We start from the raw sequence: 26,067 nt of genomic DNA on the forward strand, positions 1-26,067 counted from the left end.
GTTTCATTGCTGAAGATGGGCGAGGATGAGGAGAGGAGGGGGAGGAGGAGAGAGACAGGAATTGGAAGAGTAATTTAAGAGATACTCACCAATAACAAACAGAGGAAGAGAGACTCTTTCTGACTTCCTTTCTGTAACATCTTCACACCTTCCCCTGAGAAAGAGAAAGGAAGAGAGAGAGCCAGAGAGAAAGAGAGTCAGATGTACAGTACATGCATTTTGAAACCCATGCCTCATACCCCTACCATGTCTCATAGTGCGTGTGGGTTATACTCCATTGAGTGTGTGTGTGATACTGCTCTCTACTTCAGGTTATTATTCCTCTGCCCTGCTGATGTGATGAGATCATTAACAATTCCTCTATTAAAGCCCGGTCACTGAGGAGAGAGAGAGGGAGTGTGTGAATGGGTGAGAGCAGCCTGGCAGAGGAGGAGAGGATCAGCCTGTTAAACCTCTGACACAGATGTATTATGGGTAAACAGTCATTAGGGGGACTGTGCTATTTGCTTTTGTTTTAGTTACTGTCACATATCTAGAAACCCCTTTAACTCCTCTGCCAGCACATATTTACCACACTTATACAGGCACTGTATGTCACAGGGAAACACACTTTCTCTCTCCGATCTGTACTTACTGAGGTATACAAGCATTCACAGGTACATTGAAGAACATATAAAACAAAAATGTGACCAAACTTCAAACATGATTTATCCCTTTTTGTTCATGAATTTAAGGAATAATGTCAATGTAAAGGATTTAATTGTTTATAGCAACACTACGTGTGTGTGTGTGTGGTTGTGTGCGTTCCTATGTGTGTATTGTGTCCATCTGTGTGTGTATGTTTGCCAGGCTCAGCCCTTACCTACAGGAGACTGATTTTTATTGGCCCACTCCAAGCGCTACAATAACAGTGAGCACGTGTTTCTCTTAATAAAGGATGTGTGCGTGTGTGCCAATAAAGTATAAATAATGTCGTCAGTGTTATTGGAAGGCGATGCCTTGGTGAGAGAGAGTCTTTTCCCCCAGAAACACCAACTATGTAAAGCGGAGTTAAACAGAGACATTAACAGCAGGTCAATAAACACACAGGATCTCAGATCAGTTTCAACACTGTCCAGGCTCAGGGAAACTCTGTGTCATTAGGGACATTCTTAGTTACAGGTTTGTTTATTTGTGCAGTTTAAAGTGCTTTTATAAACAGATCCAGTCCTGTCTCATTCTGTGAGAGTGCAGGTTTTCTGACACACCACATTAATGACCCACTGCAACCTTTAACGGAGTTGTATTATTGGATGTAAACAAACACAGACTTTTACTGCAGCCTAATTGCTCCCACCACAGCTAGTGTGCTCTCTCTCTCTTTCCTTCAGAGGCTGTGTGTGTGTTTGTGCATACATGTGTGTGTGCTGGCGTACTGAAGAGTGGGTGTGCAGGCAGGCAGTAAATCCTGCAGCCCTGCAGTCAGAAGGAGGACTGAGCTGTTGCCTTGTTTACCTGCCTGTTTACCTCCGTCATAAACCATAGCATGCATACACATAAACAGAGCTAACTTTCTGACAGACCACTGGGCTTATTCACATTCACTGTGGTTGCACAACAAACGTCATAAATCGGGCCTTTTGGCGTTGCACGTGCAATCGTATTCAGAATGTACGTTATTCAGTGTTAAGTGAGCCACACCAGCCAAAGAGAATGATCCACTAATCAGTCAGTGTCTCAGTGTGTCCCTCCCTCCCTAGTGGCATGGGAGGCAAGTAGTCTAGCTGTTAAGAGCGTTTGGCCAGTCACCGAAAGGTCGCTGGTTTGAATCCCTGAGCCAATTAGGTGAAAATCCTGTCAATGTGCCCTTGAGCAAGACATTAGCTCAGGATAAGAGCGTATATTAAATGACTAAAATGTAAATGTAGTACAACGGAAGTGTAGATCACTCTCTTACACAAACACACAGAACAAAAAGTTAATTAGACAAACCCAGGATCGGATGGGAAAATTCACATGTAAGACATTCTGTCTCAGACCCATTGCTCACAGCAATCTAAGGCTGTCTGCCTGTCTATAGGGGTAATTATATTCACTGCGAATATTTATTTGAATAGTAACTATGACACACAGTCTCTGCATTGGAGAGGTTGTGTCACACACATACTGTAATTATTGTTATAAAGTAAATTTCTCATGGAGTCTCTAACAGATAATTGCAGCATATGCAAGAAAAAACAGGTTGAAAGAGAGAGACGGAATTGAGAGAGAGAGAAGTGACAGGCTTTTCACTGTGGTTTCACAGACATTAGGAAGCTGTAGAGTTGGTGTACTGTAGTGTACTGTAGTGTTGGTGTGTACTGTAGTGTACTGTATTGTTGGTGTGTACTGTAGTGTTTGCATACTGTATTGTAGGGGTGTACTGTAGTGTACTGTATTGTATTGTTGGCGTACTGTATTGTTGGTGTGTACTGTAGTGTTGGTGTACTGTAGTGTACTGTATTGTTGGTGTATACTGTAGTGTTGGTGTGTACTGCATTGTTGGTGTACTATAGTGTTGGTCTGTACTGCAATGCTGGTGTACTGTGGTGTACTGTAGTGTTGGTGTGTACTGTAGTGTTGGTGTACTGTAGTGTTGGTGTACTGTAGTGTTGGTGTACTGTAGTGTTCGTGTACTGTAGTGTCGGTGTGTACTGTAGTGTTGGTGTATACTGTAGGGTTGGTGTGTACTGTAGTGTTGGTGTGTACTGCAGTGTTAGTGTACTGAATTGTTGGTGTACTGTAGTTTTGGGGTACTGTAGTGTTGGTGTACTCTATTGTTGGTGTGTACTGCAGTGTTGGTGTACTGTTGGTGTGTACTGTAGTGTTGGTGTACTGTAGTGTTGGTGTACTGTAGTGTTGGTGTACTGTAGTGTCGGTGTGTACTGTAGTGTTGGTGTATACTGTAGTGTTGGTGTGTACTGTAGTGTTGGTGTGTACTGCAGTGTTGGTGTACTGAATTGTTGGTGTACTGTAGTTTTGGGTACTGTAGTGTTGGTGTACTGTATTGTTGGTGTGTACTGCAGTGTTGGTGTACTGTTGGTGTGTACTGTAGTGTTGGTGTACTGTAGTGTTGGTGTACTGTAGTGTCGGTGTGTACTGTAGTGTTGGTGTATACTGTAGGGTTGGTGTGTACTGTAGTGTTGGTGTGTACTGCAGTGTTGGTGTACTGTTGGTGTGTACTGCAGTGTTGGTGTACTGTTGGTGTGTACTGTAGTGTTGGTGTACTGTAGAGTTGGTGTACTGTAGTGTTGGTGTGTACTGTAGTGTTGGTGTAGTGTTGGTGTGTACTGTAGTGTTGGTGTGTACTGTAGAGTTGGTGTACTGTAGTGTCGGTGTACTGTAGTGTTGGTGTACTGTAGTGTTGGTGTGTACTGTAGTGTTGGTGTACTGTAGTGTTGGTGTACTGTAGTGTACTGTATTGTTGGTGTGTACTGTAGTGTTGGTGTACTGTAGTGTACTGTAGTGTTGGTGTGTACTGCATTGTTGGTGTACTGTAGTGTACTGTAGTGTTGGTGTGTACTGCATTGTTGGTGTACTGTAGTTTACTGTAGTGTTGGTGTGTACTGTAGTGTTGGTGTTCTGTAGTGTTGGTGTGTACTGTAGTGTTGGTGTACTGTAGAGTTGGTGTAGTGTTGGTGTACTGTAGTGTTGGTGTACTGTAGAGTGTGCGTGTACTGTAGTGTTGGTGTACTGTAGAATGTGTGTGTACTGTAGTGTTGGTGTACTGTAGTGTTGGTGTACTGTAGAGTTGGTGTGTACTGCAGTGTTGGTGTATTGTAGTGTTGGTGTACTGTATTGTTGGTGTACTGTAGAGTTGGTGTGTACTGTAGTGTTGGTGTACTGTAGAGTTGGTGTACTGTAGAGTTGGTGTGTACTGCAGTGTTGGTGTACTGTAGAGTTGGTGTACTGTAGAGTTGGTGTGTACTGCAGTGTTGGTGTACTGTAGTGTTGGTGTACTGTAGAGTTGGTGTGTACTGCAGTGTTGGTGTACTGTAGAGTTGGTGTACTGTAGTGTTGGTGTGTACTGTAGTGTTGGTGTACTGTAGAGTTGGTGTACTGCAGAGTTGGTGTGTACTGTAGTGTTGGTGTGTACTGCAGTGTTGGTGTACTGTAGAGTTGGTGTACTGTAGAGTTGGTGTACTGTAGTGTTGGTGTACTGTAGTGTTGGTGTACTGTAGTGTTGGTGTGTACTGTAGTGTTGGTGTGTACTGTAGTGTTGGTGTACTGTAGAGTTGGTGTACTGTAGTGTTGGTGTACTGTATGTAGCACCATGCAGCGTGTGTAATAGTTATGTTCATGGAGCTGTTATTGTATCAGATGATCCATAAAGAAAGAACGTGTTTAGCTAGTCTGCTATAGGGGTCCGGGTGTCACCCTAACTCAGGTATTACACACACACACACACACACACACACACACACACACACACACACACACACACAAATACACACAAACACACACAAACACACAAAGGAAACGTTTCTCTCTCTCTCTGTGTGACAGCTCAACTGAAGTGTCTGAGAGACACACTGACGATCACTTAAACAACTGATGGGAATCAGAGATAGAGTTCACCACTAACTCCTACACTATAAATTGTCAATCAATCAGATACAGATGAGATTGATTACACTACTTTAAGAGGGAGATTGAGTCCATGCCCTTTTTTTTTCATGGTTTCAGAAGACAGGATGGGGGAGTGGTGGATAAGTGGTGATAGCAGGTGGTTGGGGGCTGAAATTAGCTTAATTGAACCACAACCTGTGTGTGTGTGAGAGTGAGTGAGTGAGTGAGTGAGTGAGTGAGTGAGTGAGTGAGTGAGTGAGACCCAGTGGCGCTGCTGGGCTTTCAGGATAAAGATAAGAAAATGTTACTTTTTGTTTTGATGAAAAAACTTGTCTTCTGAAAAGGAAGTGAGAGCTGCCAAACGACTCTGCCCCGAGGACCTCATTATCAGACTAATCGAACACATTCAGCACACACGCACACACACACACCCAGAAGCTTTCATCAGGCTCTAGCCAAGCTCCTCAATCCCCTGCGAGTCCCCGGCACCCCACACACCCAACACACTCACACTGGAATGCACTTCTCTATTTGAAGAGTGTATCTCTCTCTCCCTTCTCTCCCCATTTCTTTCTCTATCCCTCTCTCTCTATCCCCTATCCTTCTTGCTCCATCTCACTCTTTCCCTTTTCTCTCTCTCCCCCTTCCGCTCTCTGCCCCTCTCTCACTCATTTCCTTTCCCTATCTGTCCCCCACCTCTCCCTCTGTCTGTCCCCCTCCCTCCTTCTCTGTCATCCTTCTTCCCTCTCCCTCCCTCTCTCTCTGTCCTCCCGGTTAGGACATGTCTGTGTTGAAAGCCGACCTCAATCTCCCAAGGCCCCGGGGAATTAATCTTCTAACGAGAGTTAATCTCACATAAACACACTGAGAGTCATTATCTGTGTCAATAACGGTCTGACAGACCCACATCCCGGGCACAAACCAATACTTTCTACAGACCGACACCTCGAGCACAAACCAATACTTTCTACAGACCGACACCTCGAGCACAAACCAATACTTTCTACAGACCGACACCTCGGGCACAAATCAATACTTTCTACAGACCGACACCTCGGGCACAAGTCAATACTTTCTACAGACCGACACCTCGGGCACAAGTCAATACTTTCTACAGACCGACACCTCGGGCACAAATCAATACTTTCTACAGACCGACACCTCGGGCACAAATCAATACTTTCTACAGACCGACACCTCGGGCACAAATCAATACTTTCTACAGACCGACACCTCGGGCACAAATCAATACTTTCTACAGACCGACACCTCGGGCACAAATCAATACTTTCTACAGACCGACACCTCGGGCACAAATCAATACTTTCTTTTTTAAAAATGTTTTCTTTGAATTTTACCCCTTTTTCTCCCCAATTTCGTAGTATCCAATTGTTGTAGTAGCTACTATCTTGTCTCATCGCTACAACTCCCGTACGGGCTCGGGAGAGACGAAGGTTGAAAGTCCTCCGATACAAAGGTTGAACGTCCTCCGATACACAACCAACCAAGCCGCACTGCTTCTTAACACAGCGCACATCCAACCCGGAAGCCAGCCGCACCAATGCGCCGGAGGAAACACCGTGCACCCGGCCACCTTGGTTAGCGTACACTGTGCCCAGCCCGCCACAGGAGTCGCTGGTGCTCGATGAGACAAGGACACCCCTACCGACCAAGCCCTCCCTAACCCGGGCGACGCTAGGCCAATTGTGCGTCGCCCCACGGACCTCCCGGTCGCGGCCGGTTACGACAGAGCCTGGGCGCGAACCCAGGGACTCTGATGGCACAGCTGGCGCTGCAGTACAGCGCCCTTAACCACAACTCAATACTTTCTACAGACCGACACCTCGGGCATGGCTTATAATACTCTACTAGACCCCACAGAGTTCCTGTTACAACACAGCTTACAGAGGCGCTCACACACAGATACCTTTATGGACACAATTATACAGGGGTCACTGCTGGAGTGGAGAATCCACTCTCTCACTCATTCTCTCTTTCTCTCTCAATTCAATTTCAAGTGGGGTGGCAGCGTAGCCTAGTGGTTAGAGCATTGGACTAGTAACCGAAAGGTTGCAAGTTCAAATCCCAGAGCTGACAAGGTACAAAATCTTTTAGGTGGTTACCACTGTTCCTAGGCCGTCATTGAAAATAAGAATTTGTTTTTAACTGACTTGCCTAGTTAAATAAAAGGTTAAAAAATAAATAAAAAAATGTATTGGCATGGGAAACATACATTGCCAAAGCAAGTGAAATAGAAAATAAACAAAAGTGAAATAAACAATAAAAAATGTAAAATAAACATTACACACACAAAAGTTCCAAAAGAATAAAGACATTTCATATTATGTTATACATATATACAGTGTTATACAGTATATACAGTAATGATGTGCAAATAGTTAAAGTACATAAGGGAAAATAAATAACCATAGATATAGGTTGTATTTACAACCTAGAGGGCAACCAGTGGGTCCGTCTCCTTATACCATGTTTCTTGTAGGATGACAATGTCTGTATTTCCAATTTCTTGTGGCAACAGGTCACACATTTTGCTGCTGTGATTGCACACTGTGGTATCTCACCCAATAGATATGGGAGTTTATCAAAATTGGATTGGTTTTTGAATTATTTGTGGGTCTGTGTAATCTGAGGGAAATATGTGTCTCTAATATGGTCATACATTTGGCAAGAGGTTAGGAAGTGCAGCTCAGTTTCCACCTCATTTCGTGGGCAGTGTGCACATAGCCTTTCTTCTCTTGAGAGCCAAGTCTGCTTTTGGCGGCCTTTCGTTTGCATATAGTCAAAGATTTCCTTAATTTTGGGTCAGTCACATTGGTCAGGTATTCTGCCACTGTGTACTCTCTGTCCAAATAGCATTCTAGTTTGCTCTGTTTTTTTGTAAATGCTTTCCAATGTGTCAAGGAATTATCTTGTTTTCTCATGATTTGGTTGGGTCTAATTGTGTTGCTGTCCTTTGGTTCTCTGGGGTCTGTTTGTGTTTGTGAACAGAGCCCCAGGACCAGCTTGCTTAGGGGGCTCTTCTCCTGGGTTAATTTCTCTGTATGTGATGGCTTTGTTATGGAAGGCTTGGGAATCGCTTCCTTTTAGGTGGTTATATAATGTAATGGCTCTTTTCTTGATTTTGATAATTAGTGGCTCTTTTCCTAATTCTGCTCTGCATGCATCATTTGGTGGTTTACGTTGTACACAGAGGATATTTTTGCAGAATTCTGCATGCAGAGTCTCAATTTGGTATTTGTCCCATTTTGTGAATTCTTGGTTGGTGAGCGGAACGCAGACCTCACAACCATAAAGTGCAATGGGTTCTATGACTGATTACAGTATTTTTATTTTTTTCCTAATTGGTATGTCAATTTATATGTTCCTTTTGATGGCATAGAAGACTCTGGGTTGAGGTCAGTGATAAAGTAGTCTACAGTGCTACTGCCAAGAAATGAGCTATAGATGTAACTACCATAGGAGCCCCCTCGAAGCCTACCATTGACTATGTACATACACAGCGTCCGACAGAGCTGCTGGAGTTGTGGCCCATTTTTGTTGGTTATCTTGTCATAGTTGTGTCTAGAGGGGCATATGGGGCAGGGAATGCCGTCACCTCCAGGTAGGTCTTTGTCCCCCTATGTGCTGAGGGTGTCGGGTTCTTGTCCAGTTCTGGCATTTAGGTTGCCACAGACATGTCCCTGAGCCTGGAAATTGTTGATCTCCCCCTCTAGGATGGAGAAGCTGTCATCGTTATTAAAGTATAAGGATTATATTAGGGGGATATAGGTAGCACACATGAGGACATTTCCTTATTAATTTTAAGCCAGATGTAAAATGTTGCTGTTTTGACTAATTTAATAGAGTGGGTTAGGTCTGCTCTATAGCAAATAAGCATACCTCCTGAGTCTCTTCCCTGTTTCACACCTGGTAGTTTGGTGGATGGGACTTCCAGCTCTCTGTAACCTAGAGGGCAACCAGTGGGTCCGTCTCCTTATACCATGTTTCTTGTAGGATGACAATGTCTGTATTTCCAATTTCTATGATGAAGTCTGTGTTCCTGCTCTTTAGGCCAAAGGCAGATGACCTCAGACCTTGTATATTCCAGGATGAGATAGTAAAAGCTTTGTGTTCCATAGTGTCTAGTGTTGTTTTTGTGTGGTTTAGGCCCGGACCATCACAGTAGGTGTGAGTAGAGCATGTTGAGCATCTGATACATACCTCTTAGGTCGCAGGATGGGGATTGTTCGGGTGCAATAATGGAGGTTGGGCCTGTTGCTCTGCTCACGGTCTGGGCATAATTATGTCCTGCTCTCATGTTGAGATCTGTGCCGCAGGGGCCGAAGGGGCATAGGTCTGATATGGTGTGGCCTATATTCTGTGTGGCCAGGGTTTGCTTGTGGTAGTCTTAGCTGGTTGTGGTTTGCCTGGTGATGCTGTGGTCTGGGTATAGGTCTTCTTGGCGTGAGTTCTCTTGGTGCAGGTCCTTCCGGAGTGGGTCTTGCAGGTCTGGGAGGGTGTCTCGCTGGTCTGGGCGGGGTGTTTGTTGCTCTGTTGCTCCTGTATGAGGGGTTGGGGCTACGGTTGAGGGTGACGTCCTTCAGGGTCCTGGCAAAAGTTGGGATTGCTGCCTTGTAGAGGTGGACCTGGTCATAAAGGCAGTTCAAGTCCAGGATGGAGTGGTGGGCCAGGGTGGAGTGGTGGGCCAGGGTGGAGTGGTGGGCCAGGATGGAGTGGTGGGTCAGGGTGGAGTGGTGGGCCAGGGTGGAGTGGTGGGCCAGGGTGGAGTGGTGGGCCAGGTAGACATTAGGTTTTAAGGCACAGTCTCTTGAAATGCTTGCATTCACCCGCTGTATGGTGGCATGGTGAAAGTATTTTCGTGTTAGCAGTAACCACTTGTGTGTCTCTCTTCAATAACCATCACTAATCAGCAGGATGAAACACGTTGAGCTGCTGTCTTCAACAACAGATGCGTATTTATCAGTATCACATTGATTGAAGGTGATCTAGTAGTCTTGTAACATCCCTGGCACACAGTTTCATTAATTATGTATCCTCACCCGTCAATGAGCAATGTAAAACACTTTGAGTGTTGGAAAAAGTGCTTTATAACTCCAATCCATTATGTGTCATCATAAGCATTAGTCATATGCAACAAAAGTTTTCCATTATAACAGTTAAGCAGAGTGAATAGTAGCCAGTTGACGCTTGATCTGATCTAACCCGACAGAACTATCCATAACTATTAACTCTTATTAAGTCATTACTGATCCTGGACCTGTCAGGGCTGTCAGTGTTTGTCTACAGACAGACTGATTTATTGGAAAATCCCCCTAGAGACCCAGGAGGGGCAATCATCTTCTACACACACACACACACACACACACACACACACACACACACACACACACACACACACACACACACACACACACACACACACACACACACACACACACACACACACACACACACACACACACACACACACACACACATACACAGAGAAAAACACAGAAGGTAAGCGCCAGAACAACAGCTGTCTTCAGATAGCATCTGTCTTATCTCTCTCTCTCTCTCTCTTGGGTAAATCTATTTGAATTCAATCCAATTTTGACAGCACCACTTTTGATTCGACATTAAAAATGATGACATTTTAATTTCAAAACATTATTTTCAATAAATAATATAATATTTTGACAACACTGTTTGTAAGCTTTAAAATAATCTCAAACTCAACCGTTGATATTTTCCAGTGATGAAGACATGGATGTCTCATGGTAGGTAGGGTGGGGTGTGCAGAATGTTCCATAGAGAACCTATATCTCCTCAATTCAAACCATAAAGTGACAGAATGTTCAGAATAATCCTAGATATCCAGTCTAGTTTAACTTTCTATGTGAATCCTAATGTTCATGCAGCAAAATGTGTTTTGGAGTTATTTCTGTAAACCTGGTAAACAGATTAGATTGTTGTTTTTTTCTGTTCCCCAACTTTATCCCTAACCATGAACCCCGGGTCTTATCCCAGGCTCCCTTCCTCTACATGAATCCTATCTCTCTCTAACCCCAACCCCCGTTCCCTGATCTCTCTGTGGTAACAGATGTGATCTATCATCTAAAGGACGCAACGGAAATGAATGTTTAACCCCGTAATGGATATTTACTGTGAGTTGATAATGACTCTGTCAGATTAGGATGTGGCTTCTCTAACAAAGCAATCAGGGAGGAGATGAAGCCAAGAACCCAATTAAACCCTTTCTCACACAGACGCGTGCATATTCGTGCACACACACACACACACACACACATACATACAAGTACACGTGTGCACATATGTGTGCATGCACAAATACAAAGTGCATGGGGTTCATATGCCTGTGGTTTAATTCTGATGACAATTAAACAAATACTTGGATGAAGTGAAGTGCTGGACTCTTGGCATTAGTCTCAACCTTCTGTAGTCAATGTCTGTTTTCCATTCTAAAGCCTTCTCTCCTTTTCTCCTGTACTTTCCTCTCCGCATTTTGCCCTCTCCTCTCTGTCTCTCTCTCACAAACGTACGAACACACACACACACACACAACACACCATCCTGCTGCTTCCAACTAATGAACAACTCCTAAACACAATCAGTCAGATACTGGAGGATTTCTCCTTTAAAGCCAATTATTCCTCTTTAATACATACAGACCTGCCAAATGCTCTCATATCTCAAACACATGTTACCACTACAACTAACCTCCATGCAGAAACATCATAAACAGGGCTGGGGGAAGGGAGAACATTGGGTACTGAAGACAGTTTGTTCTCATTAGAACTAAACACTTTGCAGCCAACAAACAGCACAAGTATTAAATACACATTGAAATACACATGAAAATACACCCAGGCATTAACAGCAGTTGGAAGTGAGTAGGTGGGTGCGGCAGGGATTGAAAGGACAGAGTTTGATTTCTTTACTGAAAGACTACACTGTAAAAAAAAACTAAAAAACATGTTGATTCAACGTACAATTGGAAGGCAACCAGCTGTGAGTTTGCTCAACAAAATGTTTACACACAAACATTTTGGAGCTGGTTGCCTTACAATTGTACATTGACTCAACATATTTGTTCTTCTATTTAATGGCGCATCATAAACATCAGATGATTCATGGAGATGAAGCTTATATCAGATTGTTTCCATGTTTTCAGAGACACTCCAGAGTTATTAAACAGGTTCATATCATCACAAGGCTGTACTGATACAACTGTGTGTGTGTGTGTGTGTGTGTGTGTCTGTGTGTGTGTGTGTGTGTGTGTGTGTGTGTGTGTGTGTGTGTGTGTGTGTGTGTGGTGTGGTTGTGTGTGTGTGTGTATCTGGTGTAGTCTCTTCATCTCTCTTCATCTCTGATTGCTTTAATTACAGACTGACTATCCCCTTTCAGAGTGCAGGAAAAACAAACTCTTAATGCACATTAAAAGGAGTTGTCACACACACACACACACACACACACACACACACACACACACACACACACACACACACATACATACATACCTCCAGCCACACCACTCAGTAGTCCCTTTGATTTCTGTCTTACGTGATCTGTCTTTCATCGTCGCCTCTCCCTAATCCCTCTCTTCTTTACCTCCACTGAGGCAGAACGTCTCTCTCTCCATATTACCTTCGTCTAATGCTTTATCTATTGAGCGTTATTGTAGGTGGGCGGGTCCATTTACTGTGTCTAACTCATTAGCAGGTGGGAAAAACGGTTTCGGTCTGCGTCTCTCTGTTCCTTAGTCTTTAGCATGACAGCAGAACGGCTGACCATCTGTCTGTCAGTCCATTTGTGTTTAGTGTGGGATGGTTATGGTGTCTGTAGCACAAGAGTCGAGGGGTCGGAGAGGGGCTGGGCTCTAGTGAGTAGAGGACTCCAAGCAGTGGGCTATGGGACCCTGGGCTTTGGTCTGACGGACTGGACTGACAACGTCTCATTAGCCTCAAACAGCCAGACATACAGTAGAAGAGAGAGAGAGTAGTGACCCTTCTGACCCTTCTCCCTCTTCTCTCCTCAAACACATTAGGTTATAACACAATTATTACTGAAAGTGAATTGATGCATGGAGGATACACTCCTTCAATGACACACCATGTTAATATATGGACATTGGATCTGCTTAGATTACGGTGTATTTTGAAAGTTAGAACAACATCTGTTACAGGTCAGCTCGTATGGTTATCTATTTACACATTTAAGGATAAGGAAATCAACATCTTCTATTGAGACGAGCTCAATCACCTTAAAGGGAGATATCTGTGAATCTGCTTAAAAACTTGAGTGTTACATTTGAATCTATATTAGGATACATATTGTTTGAATTTAATATTATCTGACATAATGAGAACTTTCTGCTACCTGTATCTGGAGACAGGATATGTGTTTGTTCTCCAGAAATCTGCATTAATTTGTAAACTTATTATAGCCTATTACGTCTATAGTGCAGGCTTGTCAGGCACACGTCACCATTGTCCTTGTACAGAACATTCTAAACCTTCAAAATAAGATATGATGTCTTTAACAAATATATATAATTAACTTTTTTAAGTTTAAAATTTTATCAGCAGAATTTCAGTGATACAGCTAAATTCCTTACTATGCCACTAAAAAAGCTATTAGCCTATCCGAATTATTACTACGCAAATATTCATATTATCATTGCTACATTTGTTGTTATTATGATCAGTATTTCCTTTCATCCATTTAATCCTGCGGCGCCATACTAAAGCTTTGAAGATGAGTTACACTTTTTCTTTCTGACGCTTCTTCTTTATTTATCCTTTCTACCTCAAACATGAAAAACTGCGGCGGTGTGCCGGGGGGAGAGGGAGAGGGTTCGGAGAGCAGAGACACAGAGTGAGGGATTGATTTCCACCCTCAGCGCTGCAGCCGTAGTTCAAAGCTCCAGACTTCAGAGAGCGTCAGGACCCAGCATGTCGAGCCCGGGTTAGGCTGCCTGTCTGCGGCCAGGAGTTCCCCCAGGGCCCGGGGAGGGCGAAAACCAGGCGGCACCGTCAAAACAATTATGCGGAGAGGATTGAGAGAAGAGTAAAGCACACACCGGGATCGGGACCGATCAGGACCCGTCGCTGTCTCAGAACCCGCTGTCTCTCTCGGGAGATGAGAGGTGAACTAAGAGCCCATGCTCTCTTCATGTAACAATTACCTCCACGATGGTAGGCTACATCCCCAATGGATCAACAATAAACCTGGTGCCCTAAACACATGGCGACCACACACACTCACACACTGCGCTCTACTATCATGCAATCAACTACAGGTCTAATATAAACTGAAATACCGGTATGAAAAAGAAACTCCGGTTTAGAGCAATTACTAGGCTATATTATCAAATATTTAAGGCAGATAAACTGGCCTATTTAAATATGTAGATAATTTGACATTTGTCCATTTATATCTTTACAACAGTGGCTAACTTTTCTGAATATTTGCTTGATTTTCGACCAACAAACAATGTAACACATGCAGTTATTTTCGAAAATTTAAATTACAGTTAAGTAGGCTATATATGTGTCTGCAGCATAAATGTTCCAGGAATTTCCCCAAATCTTGCAGCAATCCCGTTTTACATTCCAAAGCACTTTACCTGCGTGTAGAGTGGAGTTGAGACGGGACAGGTCTGGCGGCGAGTAGCCTATATCTCTGAGCGGACTGCTGTAGCTTAATGATCAGACTCTATTGAGCCGTCTGACAGGCATCACCAATATCTAAACAGCTGTAAACAAATCCTTCGTTAATCTGGCTGTTTTCAGCCCACCGTGTGCATGGCCGGCGATCCACAGTAGCTCCTCCTCACAGGAAAATATACATTTTCTCCGCCCTAGGAGATGAGGATCAACCTGATGCAGGTAGCGAATGGTATTTATGTGCCTCCACAACTCCACTACGACATCTAGAGGTGAACCCCAAACAATACATCTCCTCTTGGTAGGCTATTGAATTAACCTATTCTAGCTACTGTTAGGCTACTGATGTGGTGAGACGGAGACCATTCAATAAATCTACTCACATGTATCTGCATCTATCCTTTCATCAGTGTGCCATCAAGCTAATTGAGAGAGAGAGGAAGGGAGAGGAGGGGTTTGTGTTTATATCTGGTATCCTTGTTGTTGGTCCAGAAATAAAAGGGGAGCATTAAACTTCATACTTTGTACCTTTAAAGAACATGAAAGCTTCAGACTCTGGTTCATGTGTCTAAGATTTGAAATGTTCCTTCTTGTTTATGAGTGTTGAGTTATTGATGTGATGTTTATTTATTTGTTTATCAGTCGGCGCCAGTTGTTTGGGACGGACCGAACCCTGGACTTTCCCTGAGGCACGAGAACTGACCAAAGAGACTCCACCACTCTGCCTCTCTGTCTGTCTTCTCTCCTTACTCTGCCCGGTCTCCCTCTCCCCTTCCTCTCCCCTTCCTCTCCGCTCCTCCGCAGGAAAGAGCAGATAAAAGAGGTGCTTAGAGCTTCTGAGGAGAGAGAGGTGTGTTTGAAGAGCTAACTCCTGTAAGTCCTATAATTATACCTTTCTGCCCCCCCCCCTCTCTTTCTCTCTCTCTCCTCTCACTCCCCTCTCTCTCTCTGGCAGCTCTGAGCCCGGTGGCCCTCTCATCCTCTCATCTCTGATCCTCACAGGAGCAGCTTCCTTCCTTCCTGACCGACAGACAGACAGACTGACAAACAAAGAGACCAGTGAAGAGCAACAGAGCCTCACTGGGATGAAAACACCTATCATATTACATTACTCCAGATTACTACTACCATAGGACCACAGCCAGAGCAAACAGAACCCCAGTCAGCTGTCTTCTAAAGCCAACAGCGATAAGGCCAATATCAGGTCTTTAATAAAGACAGCTGGTGTAGGAGGAAGTTATCTAGCTACTGAAGCCAAAACAAATATCGGAGACTTCTTCTCTCTATTTAAAGTTTAAACTATATTTAGCCATCCATGTAAGTCACAGGAGTTCCAGGCTCCTGACGCTTTGCATGATGGGTACTCTGTAAAGGTGGGCATATTCTATCCTCTCCTGAAAATACACGTCCTCATACACACAACACACACACGCACACATACGTGTATGCTGTCCTCTAACCACTGTACTCTTCAACAGGAGAGCAAATTATGTTACCATGGGGACTGCAGTGTCAGCTAACCTAGTTTCCACGGTGGAAGGACATTGGGTGAAGAGAGAAGGCTAGCCTATTGGTAACATTATTGATGTACAGTCAGTTTTAAATATAACAACTTCACAACTGTTTTCTTTACAACACTCAGACACAGATTTTCAGTGGTGAATTGCGTTTGGGATGGTTAGATGAAACACACATAACATGTGGGCAGGAGAGGGAGGGGCTAGTTACACACACGTAGAAACTTACTTGCTTGCTTATGGTGGGCCATCATATCGATGATGACATTTCATATCTGCCTCTATTTGTGAGTCTTTGTGACTGTAAAGTCCAATCGTTTTTCAGACTGGGCATGTGAAGTCTCTGACTGGGGGTGTAGGTGAACACACACACACAGCCGCCTCTTCCTATTCGTAGACTACACGCTGCTAGGGGGCCCCACGACCCCAAAAAAATTTAATACAAATGTTTGTTTTTTTAGGAACTAAGATAGTTTGAAAAGTAGAATACACAAGGTGCAATGTTTTAATTTGGTAGTGCATCAGCAGTTTTCCACTTGTTATGTCAGTCACTCAATTAGCACCCATGTCAGAAAAACATTTTGTATTGCTAGTGATGGGTTCTGGGTTCTGACTCCTAAACTTGGAATAGTGTTAATGATCAGGTATCCTATTGAAATATTGAGTGCTATAGTCTAGGAGGGTCTACCTATACCAGAAGTGAATGGTTATCTGTAGGAGGAATGTATATGGTGGAGGCCTTTAAGCTTGGATTGTACTGAGTGAAGGAAAGACGATCACATGTTGGCAGGCACTGATAAGGGTGGAGAGATGGTGGTTTAGTGAGGAAGGGGGCCAAGCTCAGGTCAGATCACGTTAAGGGAGAAGGAATAGTTTATTTCCTGCCTAGCAACAAAGATGTCATGTTTAGAGAGAAGGGGGAGATTCCACCCCAAATTGGGGTATATATGGGATGGCAGGTAGCCTAGAGCATTGGGCCAGTAACTGAAAGGTTGCTGGATCAAATCCCTGAGCTGACAAGGTAAAAATCTGTCATTCTGCCCCTGAACAAGTTAACCCACTGTTCCCCGGTAGACTGTAATTGTAAATAAGAATTTGTTCTTAACTGACTTGCCAGGTAAAATATATATATATATATATATATATATACACTACCGCAGGTGGAACCATGTCTTTGTCTTATGCAGCTGTATGACCCAATGGGTGAATGAACTTGGTTTAAGCTTTACTAATCGTCAGTTTTACTAGGTTCATTTAGAACCTCACACTAGTAAGGTATTCTACCAGCTATCTAAACCTTGTAGTAGGCCTAATCATCACCAAATCACCGACCGGGCACGCAGCGCATGTGCTCATGGCCTCCAAGGGCCTCCAAGGGCCTCCAAGGGACCCCTGACCTCCAAGGGACCCCTTTTGATTTTGTTAGTCACTCTCACACAGATGTGATATGAACATGGCATAAGTCATTGCAACATTTGTAGAATTGCAGAAAATTAGCTTAAAAACTGCAAAAGCTTCTCACCGCCCCATGACAGAATGTGTAGAATTGCAGGAAATGTACTTTAACACTGCCAACATTTTATATTTTACCAACCAAATCTCACTTAGGCCCTCCAAAAGGCTAGAGGTGGCCCTGCACACAAACACACACACACACACACACACACACACACACACACACACACACACACACACACGTCAGGAGGTTTAGGCCCTGTGCTCGTCTCTGTGGGTGGTAGATAACAGTGCCGCCCCTTAGCCAGGCAGGATGTCTGATCTGTGGAACTCAACTCATAGCCTGCCACTTAATAACCCCCCCCCCCCCCCCCCCCCCAATGGGCTCTCCCTGTGCGACTGTGTGTGTGTGTGTGTGTTTGTGTCGGCAAAGACAAAAGGTTCCCTCTGAATCCTCCCTGCTCTTCATCCTTCAAACTGAAGCAGCCACACACACACACACACACACACACACACACACCCTGGGGCAGGAGTTAAACGTGAGAAACAGGTAGAGACAGACAGAGACAGAGACAAAATGTACTGTGCAGCTGACAGACCTTCTCCTTCCTCAGCCATGGGGCTCTAACAGGAACTTAGACTGCATCTGAAGTGGTACTCTGTTCCCTGTATAAGGCTCTGTGAAATAGGAGTGCACTATGGTGTCATTTCAAACCAGAAACATGGTTTGGGTGGCAACTAGGAATGTGTGTGTGTGTTCAGTCCAAGAGCAACCTCTTAGATCTTACAGGATAGGCTCAAGCAGTTAATATGTTTCATCAAAACATCTGGGCTATGGATCAGTTCAACATGTCACCAGCAGGCGCCGTTAGAACCTCTCTGTTACCATCAATACTAGACTACCCTCTGTCCACAATACAAACAACAGATATTTCTTTAGATGTCAGCAGGGTGGCAGTATCTTCACACATTTGTCTGCTCTGGTCTGACTGATGCGTAGCCGCAGGAAGTAGGGGTGATGAGGGTGCTGCAGCACTCCCTGAAATATCTGAATGAAAACACATGTTAATATTAATCACAAAAGTAGTGCAATGGGCCTTTACAAGTCCTGTATTAGCAGACCTATATAGCCAACTAGCGAGAAGAAAAAAAAATCATTTGACTGAGCCATGCCACCTTGCCCGTCCAACATTTCCTCATTTCCCACCCCTTCTAATGCGACTAGCCCCAATGCTCCTCCTTCTTTTCCCCTGCCCCGCTACAAAGTTTCTCCCTGCAGGCTGCCACTGAGTCCGAGGTGCTAAAGGAGCTCCTTAACATGACCCCAAAAAAACATCTGGGTCAGATGGTTTACACCCTTTCGTCTTTAAGGTTGCTGCCCCTATCATCACCAAGCCTCTCTCTGATGTTTTCAGCCTGTCTCTCCTCTCTGGGGAGGCTTCCATTGCGTGGAAGGCAGCCATGGTTCGTCCTTTATTTAAAGGGAGAGATTAAGCTGATCCTAACTGTTATAGACCTATTTCTATTTTGCCCTGTTAATCAAAAGTGTTGGAAAAACTTGTCAATCATCAACTGACTGGCTTTCTTGATGTTTATAGTATTCTCTCTGGTATACAATCTGGTTTCCTCTCAGGTTATGGATGTGTCACTGCAACCTTAAAGGTCCTCAATGATGTCACCATTGCCCTTGATTCCAAGCAATGTTGTGCTGCTATTTTCATTGACTTGACCAAGGCTTTTGATACAGTAGACCGTTTCATTATTGTGGGCTGGCTAAGGAGTATTGGTGTCTCTGTGGGGTCTTTGGCCTGGTTTGCTAACTACCTCTCTCAAAGAGTGCAGTGTATAAAGTCAGAACATCTGCTGTCTCAGCCACTGCCTGTCACCAAGGCTCGATCCTAGGCCGCACGCTCTTCTTAATTTACATCAACAACATAGCTCAGGCAGTGGGAAGCTCTCTCATCCATTTCAATGCAGATGATAGTCTTATACTCAGCTGGCCCCTCCCTGGGTTTTGTGTTAAACGCTCTACGACAAAGCTTTCTTAGTGTCCAACAAGTTTTCTATGCCCTTAACCTTGTTCTGAACACCTCCAAAACAAAGGTTATGTGGTTTGGTAAGAAGAATGCCCATCTCCCCACGAGTATGATTACTACCTCTGAGGGTTTAGAGCTTGAGGTAGTCACCTCATACAAGTACTTGGAGTATGACGTTACACTGTCATTCTCTAAGCACATATCAAAGCTGCAGGCTAAAGTTAAGTCTAGACTTGGTTTCCTCTAAAGTAATCACTCCTCTTTCACCCCAGCTGTCAAACTAACCCTGATTCAGATGACCGTCCTACCCATGCTAGATTACAGAGACGTAATTTATAGATCGGCAGGTAAGAGTGCTCTCGAACGGCTAGATGTTCTTTACCATTCGGCCATCAGATTTGCCACCAATGCTCCTTATAGGACACATCAATGCACTCTATACTCTGTAAACTGGTCATCTTTGTATACCCCTTGCAAGACCCACTGGTTGATGCTTATTTATAAAACCCTCTTAGGCCTCACTCCCCCCTATCTGAGATACCTACTGCAGCCCTCATCCTCCACATACAACACCCATTCTGCAAGTCACATTCTGTTAAAGGGTCCCCAAAGCACACACATCCCTGGGTCGCTCCTCTTTTCAGTTCGCTGCAGCTAACGACTGGAACGAGTTGCAACAAACACTCAAACTGGATAGTTTTATCTCCATCTCTCCATTCCATCATGGACTCAATCATGGACACTCTTACTGACAGTTGTGGCTGCTTTGCGTGATGTATTGTTGTCTCTAACTTCTTGCCCTTTTTTCTGTTCTCTGTACCCAATAATGTTTGTATCATGTTTTGTGCTGTTACCATGTTGTGCTGCTGCCATGTTGTGCTGCTAAAATGTTGTTGTTATGTTGTGTTGCTACCATGCTGTGTTGTCATGTGTTGCTACCTTGCTATGCTGTTGTCTTAGGTCTCTTTTTATATAGTGTTGTGTTCAAATCAAATGTATTTATATAGCCCTTCGTACATCAGCTGATATCTCAAAGTGCTGTACAGAAACCCAGCCTAAAACCGCAAACAGCAAGCAATGCAGGTGTAGAAGCACGGTGGCTAGGAAAAACTCCCTTGAAAGGCCAAAACCTAGGAAGAAACCTAGAGAGGAACCAGGCTATGAGGGGTGGCCAGTCCTCTTCTGGCTGTGCCGGGTGGAGATTATAACAGAACATGGCCAAGATGTTCAAATGTTCATAAATGACCAACATGGTCAAATAATAATAATCACAGTAGTTGTCGAGGGTGCAGCAAGTCAGCACCTCAGGAGTAAATGTCAGTTGGCTTTTCATAGCCGATCATTAAGAGTATCTCTACCACACCTGCTGTCTCTAGAGAGTTGAAAACAGCAGGTCTGGGACAAGTTGCACGTCCGGTGAGCAGGTCAGGATTCCATAGCCGCAGGTAGAACAGTTGAAACTGGAGCAGCAGCACGGCCAGGTGGACTGGGGACAGCAAGGAGTCATCATGCCAGGTAGTCCTGAGGCATGGTCCTAGGGCTCAGGTCCTCCGAGAGAGAGAAAGAAAGAAAGAAAGAGAGAAAGAGAATTAGAGAAAGCATACTTAAATTCACACAGGACACCGGATAAGACAGGAGAAGTACTCCAGATATAACAAACTGAGCCTAGCCCCCCGACACATAAACTACTGCAGCATAAATACTGGAGGCTGAGACAGGAGGGGTCAGGAGACACTGTGGCCCCATCCGATGATACCCCCGGACAGGGCCAAACAGGAAGGATATAACCCCACCCACTTTGCCAAAGTTCAGCCCCCACACCACTAGAGGGATATCTTCAACCACCAATTTACCATCCTGAGACAAGGCCGAGTATAGCCCACAAACATCTCCGCCACGGCACAACCCAAGGGGGTCACCAACCCAAACAGGAAGATCACATCAGTGACTCAACCCACTCAAGTGACGCACCCCTCCTAGGGACGGCATGAAAGAGCAGCAGTAAGCCAATGACTCAGCCCCTGTAATAGGGTTATAGGCAGAGAATCCCAGTGGAAAGAGGGGAACCGGCCAGGCAGAGACAGCAAGGGCGGTTCGTTGTTCCAGAGCCTTTCCGTTCACCTTCACACTCCTAGGCCAGACTACACTCAATCATATGACCCACTGAAGAGATGTGTAACGGCAGATCTCCTCTTCGTCTGAAGAGGAGTAAGGATCGGACCAAGATGCAGCAGCGTGATAAGTGTTCATGATGATTACTTTAATAAATAAACTGAACACTATAAAATACAAAACGATAAATGTGAACATGACCGAAACCGAAACAGTACCGTGTGGCGACAAACAAACACCCACAAACCAACAGTGAAACACAGGCTACTTAAGTACGATTCTTAATCAGAGACAACTAACGACACCTGCCTCTGATTGAGAACCATACTAGGCCGAAACAGAAACCAAACATAGAAAAACAAACATAGACTGCCCACCCCAACTCCAGCCCTGACCATACTAAATAAAGACAAAGGTCAGAATGTGACAAGATGAGTCTTCAGTAAAGACTTAAAGGTTGAGACCGAGTCTGCGTCTCTCACATGGGTAGGCAGACCATTCCATAAAAATGGAGCTCTATAGGAGAAAGCCCTGCCTCCAGCTGTTTGCTTAGAAATTCTAGGGACAATTAGGAGGCCTGCGTCTTGTGACTGTAGCGTACGTGTAGGTATGTACGGCAGGACCAAATCAGAGAGATAGGTAGGAGCAAGTGTTGTCTCTCTTGTCGTGATGTGTGTTTTGTCCTATATTTTTTTTATTCAGTGTTTTAATCCTAGCCCCTGTCCCTGCAGGAGGCCTTTTGCCTTTTAGTAGGTCGTCATTGTAAGTAAGAATTTGTTCTTAACTGACTTGCCTAGTGAAATAAAGGTAACATTTATTAGATTTTTTTTTTTAAGTAGCCGGAGGACAGCTAGCTTCTGTTCTCCTCTGGGTACATTGACTAGGAGGCTCATGGTTCTTACCTCCTTCCATAGACTTACACAGTAATTATGACAACTTCCGGAGGACATCCTGATTTTACAAATGTATTGCCACTGGTGCCCACCTGTGTAAGTGGTAAACTGCTTACTGACTGTATACTGCAACGTTACTGCAAGATTGTAGTGGGTTTACTAATGCGTTAGGTCTATTAGCTATGTTGACTATGGCATTACTTTAGCTAATATGGTGACAACTATGTAGGCTGTGTGTAGTGGTTATGATATGGTTTGGCTTGGAAAGTTTTTTTGCCTGGTCACATACAGCTGATGTGTTGTGCATTGAAGTCCAGTAGCGAAAGGAAATAGTGAGAGGAGGAGAGAGCATAGACATGAAAAGGAATACAACTTGGTTGCTATGAAAGTGAACTGTGGTTATGTGTGATCAGGGGATTCCACAGACTCTGTTGAAAAACGTTTCTTAAACGGAAGCAAACGGAACGAAACGGGGATTAACAAACCTGAATTTGTTCAATAGAAACTCTAATTTTAACTACTGGACTAATGATTACACCCTAGATCAGCTAGATGCAGTCAATAGTGTCTGTCCATGTGTCACTGTCTGTCACCTCAAATTTTTCTCTCGACCCGTGTGCACCTATGTTGTAAACTTTCATTCATAGACTAGGTTGTTGCAACCTCATGGAGGGTATAGAGAAAATGTGAGCATCATGTAGTAGCCTAAACCTAGTGATGTTATATTGAGCTGGGTGAATGGAATATGAATGACAGTCATCCAATATGCTGTAATAGAAATAAAGCCATGCTCATCACAAAATTGAATCGTCCTCCTTCATTTTAAATGGCACCGACCGTCACTGGTGTTGGTTATTCTGTGGTAGAATTACCTACTCTCCTAATGGAGTCTACCAAATATCTGGTTCAGTTCGCTTATTGACTTGACACATTATTTATAAAGATAAGCCACACTACTAGCGCATCAGAGATGGTGACAGGTTTTGGGGATAATCTGTGTTTTATTATACCACTTGAATGCATTCCACACTCTTGTTCATCCCCATAACAGTAACATCACACTCTCTTTCTCACACACACACACACACACACACACACACACACACACACACACACAGAGGGAGAGAGAGAAAGAAGAGAGCGAGAGGGGCTGCCTGGTTGCCTGCATGGGCTTCGTTGTGGGAAATTGCACAGCAGAGCGTGACCTCACTGCATTCTGCACAGCTGTGCGAGCAAGCAAAGAGAGAGAGAGGGCGAGGAGAAATAGAAGAGAGAGCGAGAGGGGCTGCCTGGTTCCCTGCACGGGCTCTGTTGTGGGAAATTGTGCTTTTAAACAGCCTTACGCCGATATGCATTCTTCAGTTTCTGGTGCATTACACGCGCAACAAGAAACCAACACGCACTCGGTTAACGTCATTAATAACGCAGTGTGAGATGGACGAGTCGTCTCTGTTGGATCTATTGGAGTGTTCAGTGTGTTTGGAGCGGCTGGACACTACAGCTAAAGTCCTGCCTTGCCAACACACCTTCTGTCGCCGCTGCTTGGAGAACATAGTCAGCTCCAGGAACGAACTGAGATGCCCAGAATGTCGCATCCTAGTCGGCTGTGAGGTGGATGATCTTCCCGCGAATATCTTGCTGGTCCGTCTGCTGGACGGGATCAAACAGCGGCCACGGAATGGAGGCAGTACCAGGCAGTCCCTGGTGGGGGGCGGGCGGTCTCAGGGCTGTGCAGCCGGGATCAGCGCATCTCCCCCGGGCAGTGGGATCAGGGACATGCCGGTGGCCACACGAAGCCCCCCGGTCAAGGTACGTGGCTCTGCTACGGTCTAATCTGACGTCGTATTTGGGCTGGTTGGCTGCCAACTTGCTGTACAGAATGTTCCTTGGCTGGAGTCCTCCAGAACAGAGTTGCTGTAAACATGTGTGGGGGGTGATATTGCATTATAGCTGGGAATCTGTTTGGGAAATCTAATGTGACATCAGGAAGAAAAGAAAGCACCTCAATGTTAAATACAATAAAGTGCTGAAAGACATCAGTGATATCCACCCCTGGCCCCTGCAGCTAAAGACAATTATAGAGGGAGGGAGAGAGGGGGTGGGGAATAATGGAAAGAGAGAGTACTTCACCTGTGCTATTCATGTTGTTGCTTGACAGACAAGCCAGGTGTAGACAGAAATGGTTTAGTTACCTCATTGGCTGGCTGTGTAGTCTAGAGCTGCAGCAGTATAGCATGTTTCATAACATAGACTGAACAAAGCAGCCAGAACAATGACATGGTTGGATGTTGGGGTTCTTCCTTATACACAGTCTAGTTTGATTATTATGATAACAGATGTTTGGGCCCATTATGTTTGTTTGTTTGAAAAGGTTAATGTCATGCCATGTCATGTCTTTGGCCCAAGTAGTGTGCATAGTATACAAAATGTAACTCACAATCCTCTTTGATTGTGAGTTCCGGCTCCCAAGTAGCGCAGCATCTAAGGGACTGCATCTCAGTGCAAGAGGCGTCACTACAGTCCCTGGTTCGATTCCAGGCTGTATCACATCAGGCCATGATTGGGAGTCCCATAAGGCGGCGCTAAATTGGCCCAGCTTTGTACGGGTTTGGCCGGGGTAGGCCGTCATTGTAAATAAGAATTTGTTATTAACGGACTTTCCTAGTAAAATAAAGGTTAAATAAAAAATTAAAATAAATTATTAACATACCAGTGTTTCTTCTTCTCATACTTCCCAGTCCACTGAAGGGGAGCAGGGTGACTATTGAACATACGGACAGTCTAGGACTGAGAGACAGAGTGTCTGGTGGGGTGCAGCCAGCAGACCTGCCAGAGCCACCAGCAGAAGCAGTAGAATCTAAACACTGATCGTGGATGTGTGGAATGCTCCGAGGCAACCAACTCTCTCTCTCTCTCTCTCTCTCTGTCTCTCTCTGTCTCTCTCTCTCTCTCTCTCTCTCTCTCTCTCTCTCTCTCTCTCTCTCTCTCTCTCTCTCGATGTGTTAGTTTAAGATGTCTCCTTCAGACTAGACAGCCAGGCGTAGCTGTGCTTTATTCATCTGAGCACTCACACTCTGGCAAAGACACCCTCAACATTTATTAAGGAGCAGGAATCTCATTTAGTGTGTGTATGTGTGTGTGACTGTTTGTATATATATATATATATGTGTGTGTGTGTGTGTGTGTGTGTGTGTGTGTGTGTGTGTGTGTGTGTGTGTGTGTGTGTGTATGTGTGTGTGTGTGTGTATGTGTGTGTGTGTGTGTGTGGCTGCTTCAGTTTGAAGGATGAAGAGCAGAGCAGGGAGGATTCAGAGGGAACCTTTTGTCTTTGCTGACACAAACACACACACACACACAGTCGCACAGGGAGAGCCTATGATATGGAGAGCCCATTGAGGGGAGCCAGACACATGCAGTATTAATGTGGTCATAATGAAGTATTAATGCAGTATTCATGTGGTATTAATGAAGTATTGGTAAAGGGAATCTGTAACGTAATGAGTGTCTGGTTGTTGATTCTGGCTAATCTTGCATGGTAATAAATTGACTGACAGGACCTATGGCTGTCTGGCAGAGACATAGTATACATTGCTGCCTGGCCTGATGTAATACACACATACAACAATATAGTATTGTTGTACTTGTATGAAGAGAGAGAGAGAGACTTATAGTGGGAGAGAGGGAGAGAGAAAAAGGGAGAGAAATGCAGAACAAAAAGAGAGGGGTGTACAGGCTGGGGGGTGGAGATACAGATAGTGTATAGGCTGGGGGGTGGAGA

At 44.5% G+C, this 26,067-nt stretch overlaps 2 protein-coding genes across 4 annotated transcripts in view; one reads left to right on the forward strand and one right to left on the reverse strand.

Moving 5' to 3' along the window:
* The window catches only part of edar (ectodysplasin A receptor), a 57,776-nt gene extending 43,083 nt beyond the window's left edge, over nucleotides 1-14,693 (reverse strand). The window contains exons 1-2 of one of the 3 annotated variants that reach the window (XM_021579461.3): nucleotides 14,237-14,693; nucleotides 90-154 (exon numbers count right to left, since the gene is read on the reverse strand). In XM_021579461.3, the coding sequence (XP_021435136.2) occupies nucleotides 90-140 (51 nt within the window). In that variant the 5' untranslated portion in view covers nucleotides 141-154; nucleotides 14,237-14,693. Of the gene's footprint in view, nucleotides 1-89; nucleotides 155-12,128; nucleotides 12,756-14,236 lie in introns of those variants that run through there. The other 2 variants (XM_021579462.3, XM_036959070.2) reach the window with 2 other exon arrangements.
* Nucleotides 14,694-23,391: 8,698 nt separating this feature from the next.
* The window catches only part of LOC110501719 (E3 ubiquitin-protein ligase SH3RF3), a 77,868-nt gene continuing 75,192 nt past the window's right edge, over nucleotides 23,392-26,067 (forward strand). The window contains exon 1 of the mRNA XM_036959071.2: nucleotides 23,392-24,098. Within this exon, the coding sequence (XP_036814966.1) occupies nucleotides 23,724-24,098 (375 nt within the window). The 5' untranslated portion in view covers nucleotides 23,392-23,723. The remainder of the gene's footprint in view (nucleotides 24,099-26,067) is intronic.

Source organism: Oncorhynchus mykiss, chromosome 22 (genome assembly GCF_057628025.1).
Source record: "Oncorhynchus mykiss isolate SJ-2025 chromosome 22, ASM5762802v1, whole genome shotgun sequence".
In the NCBI taxonomy this organism is placed as follows: domain Eukaryota; kingdom Metazoa; phylum Chordata; class Actinopteri; order Salmoniformes; family Salmonidae; genus Oncorhynchus; species Oncorhynchus mykiss.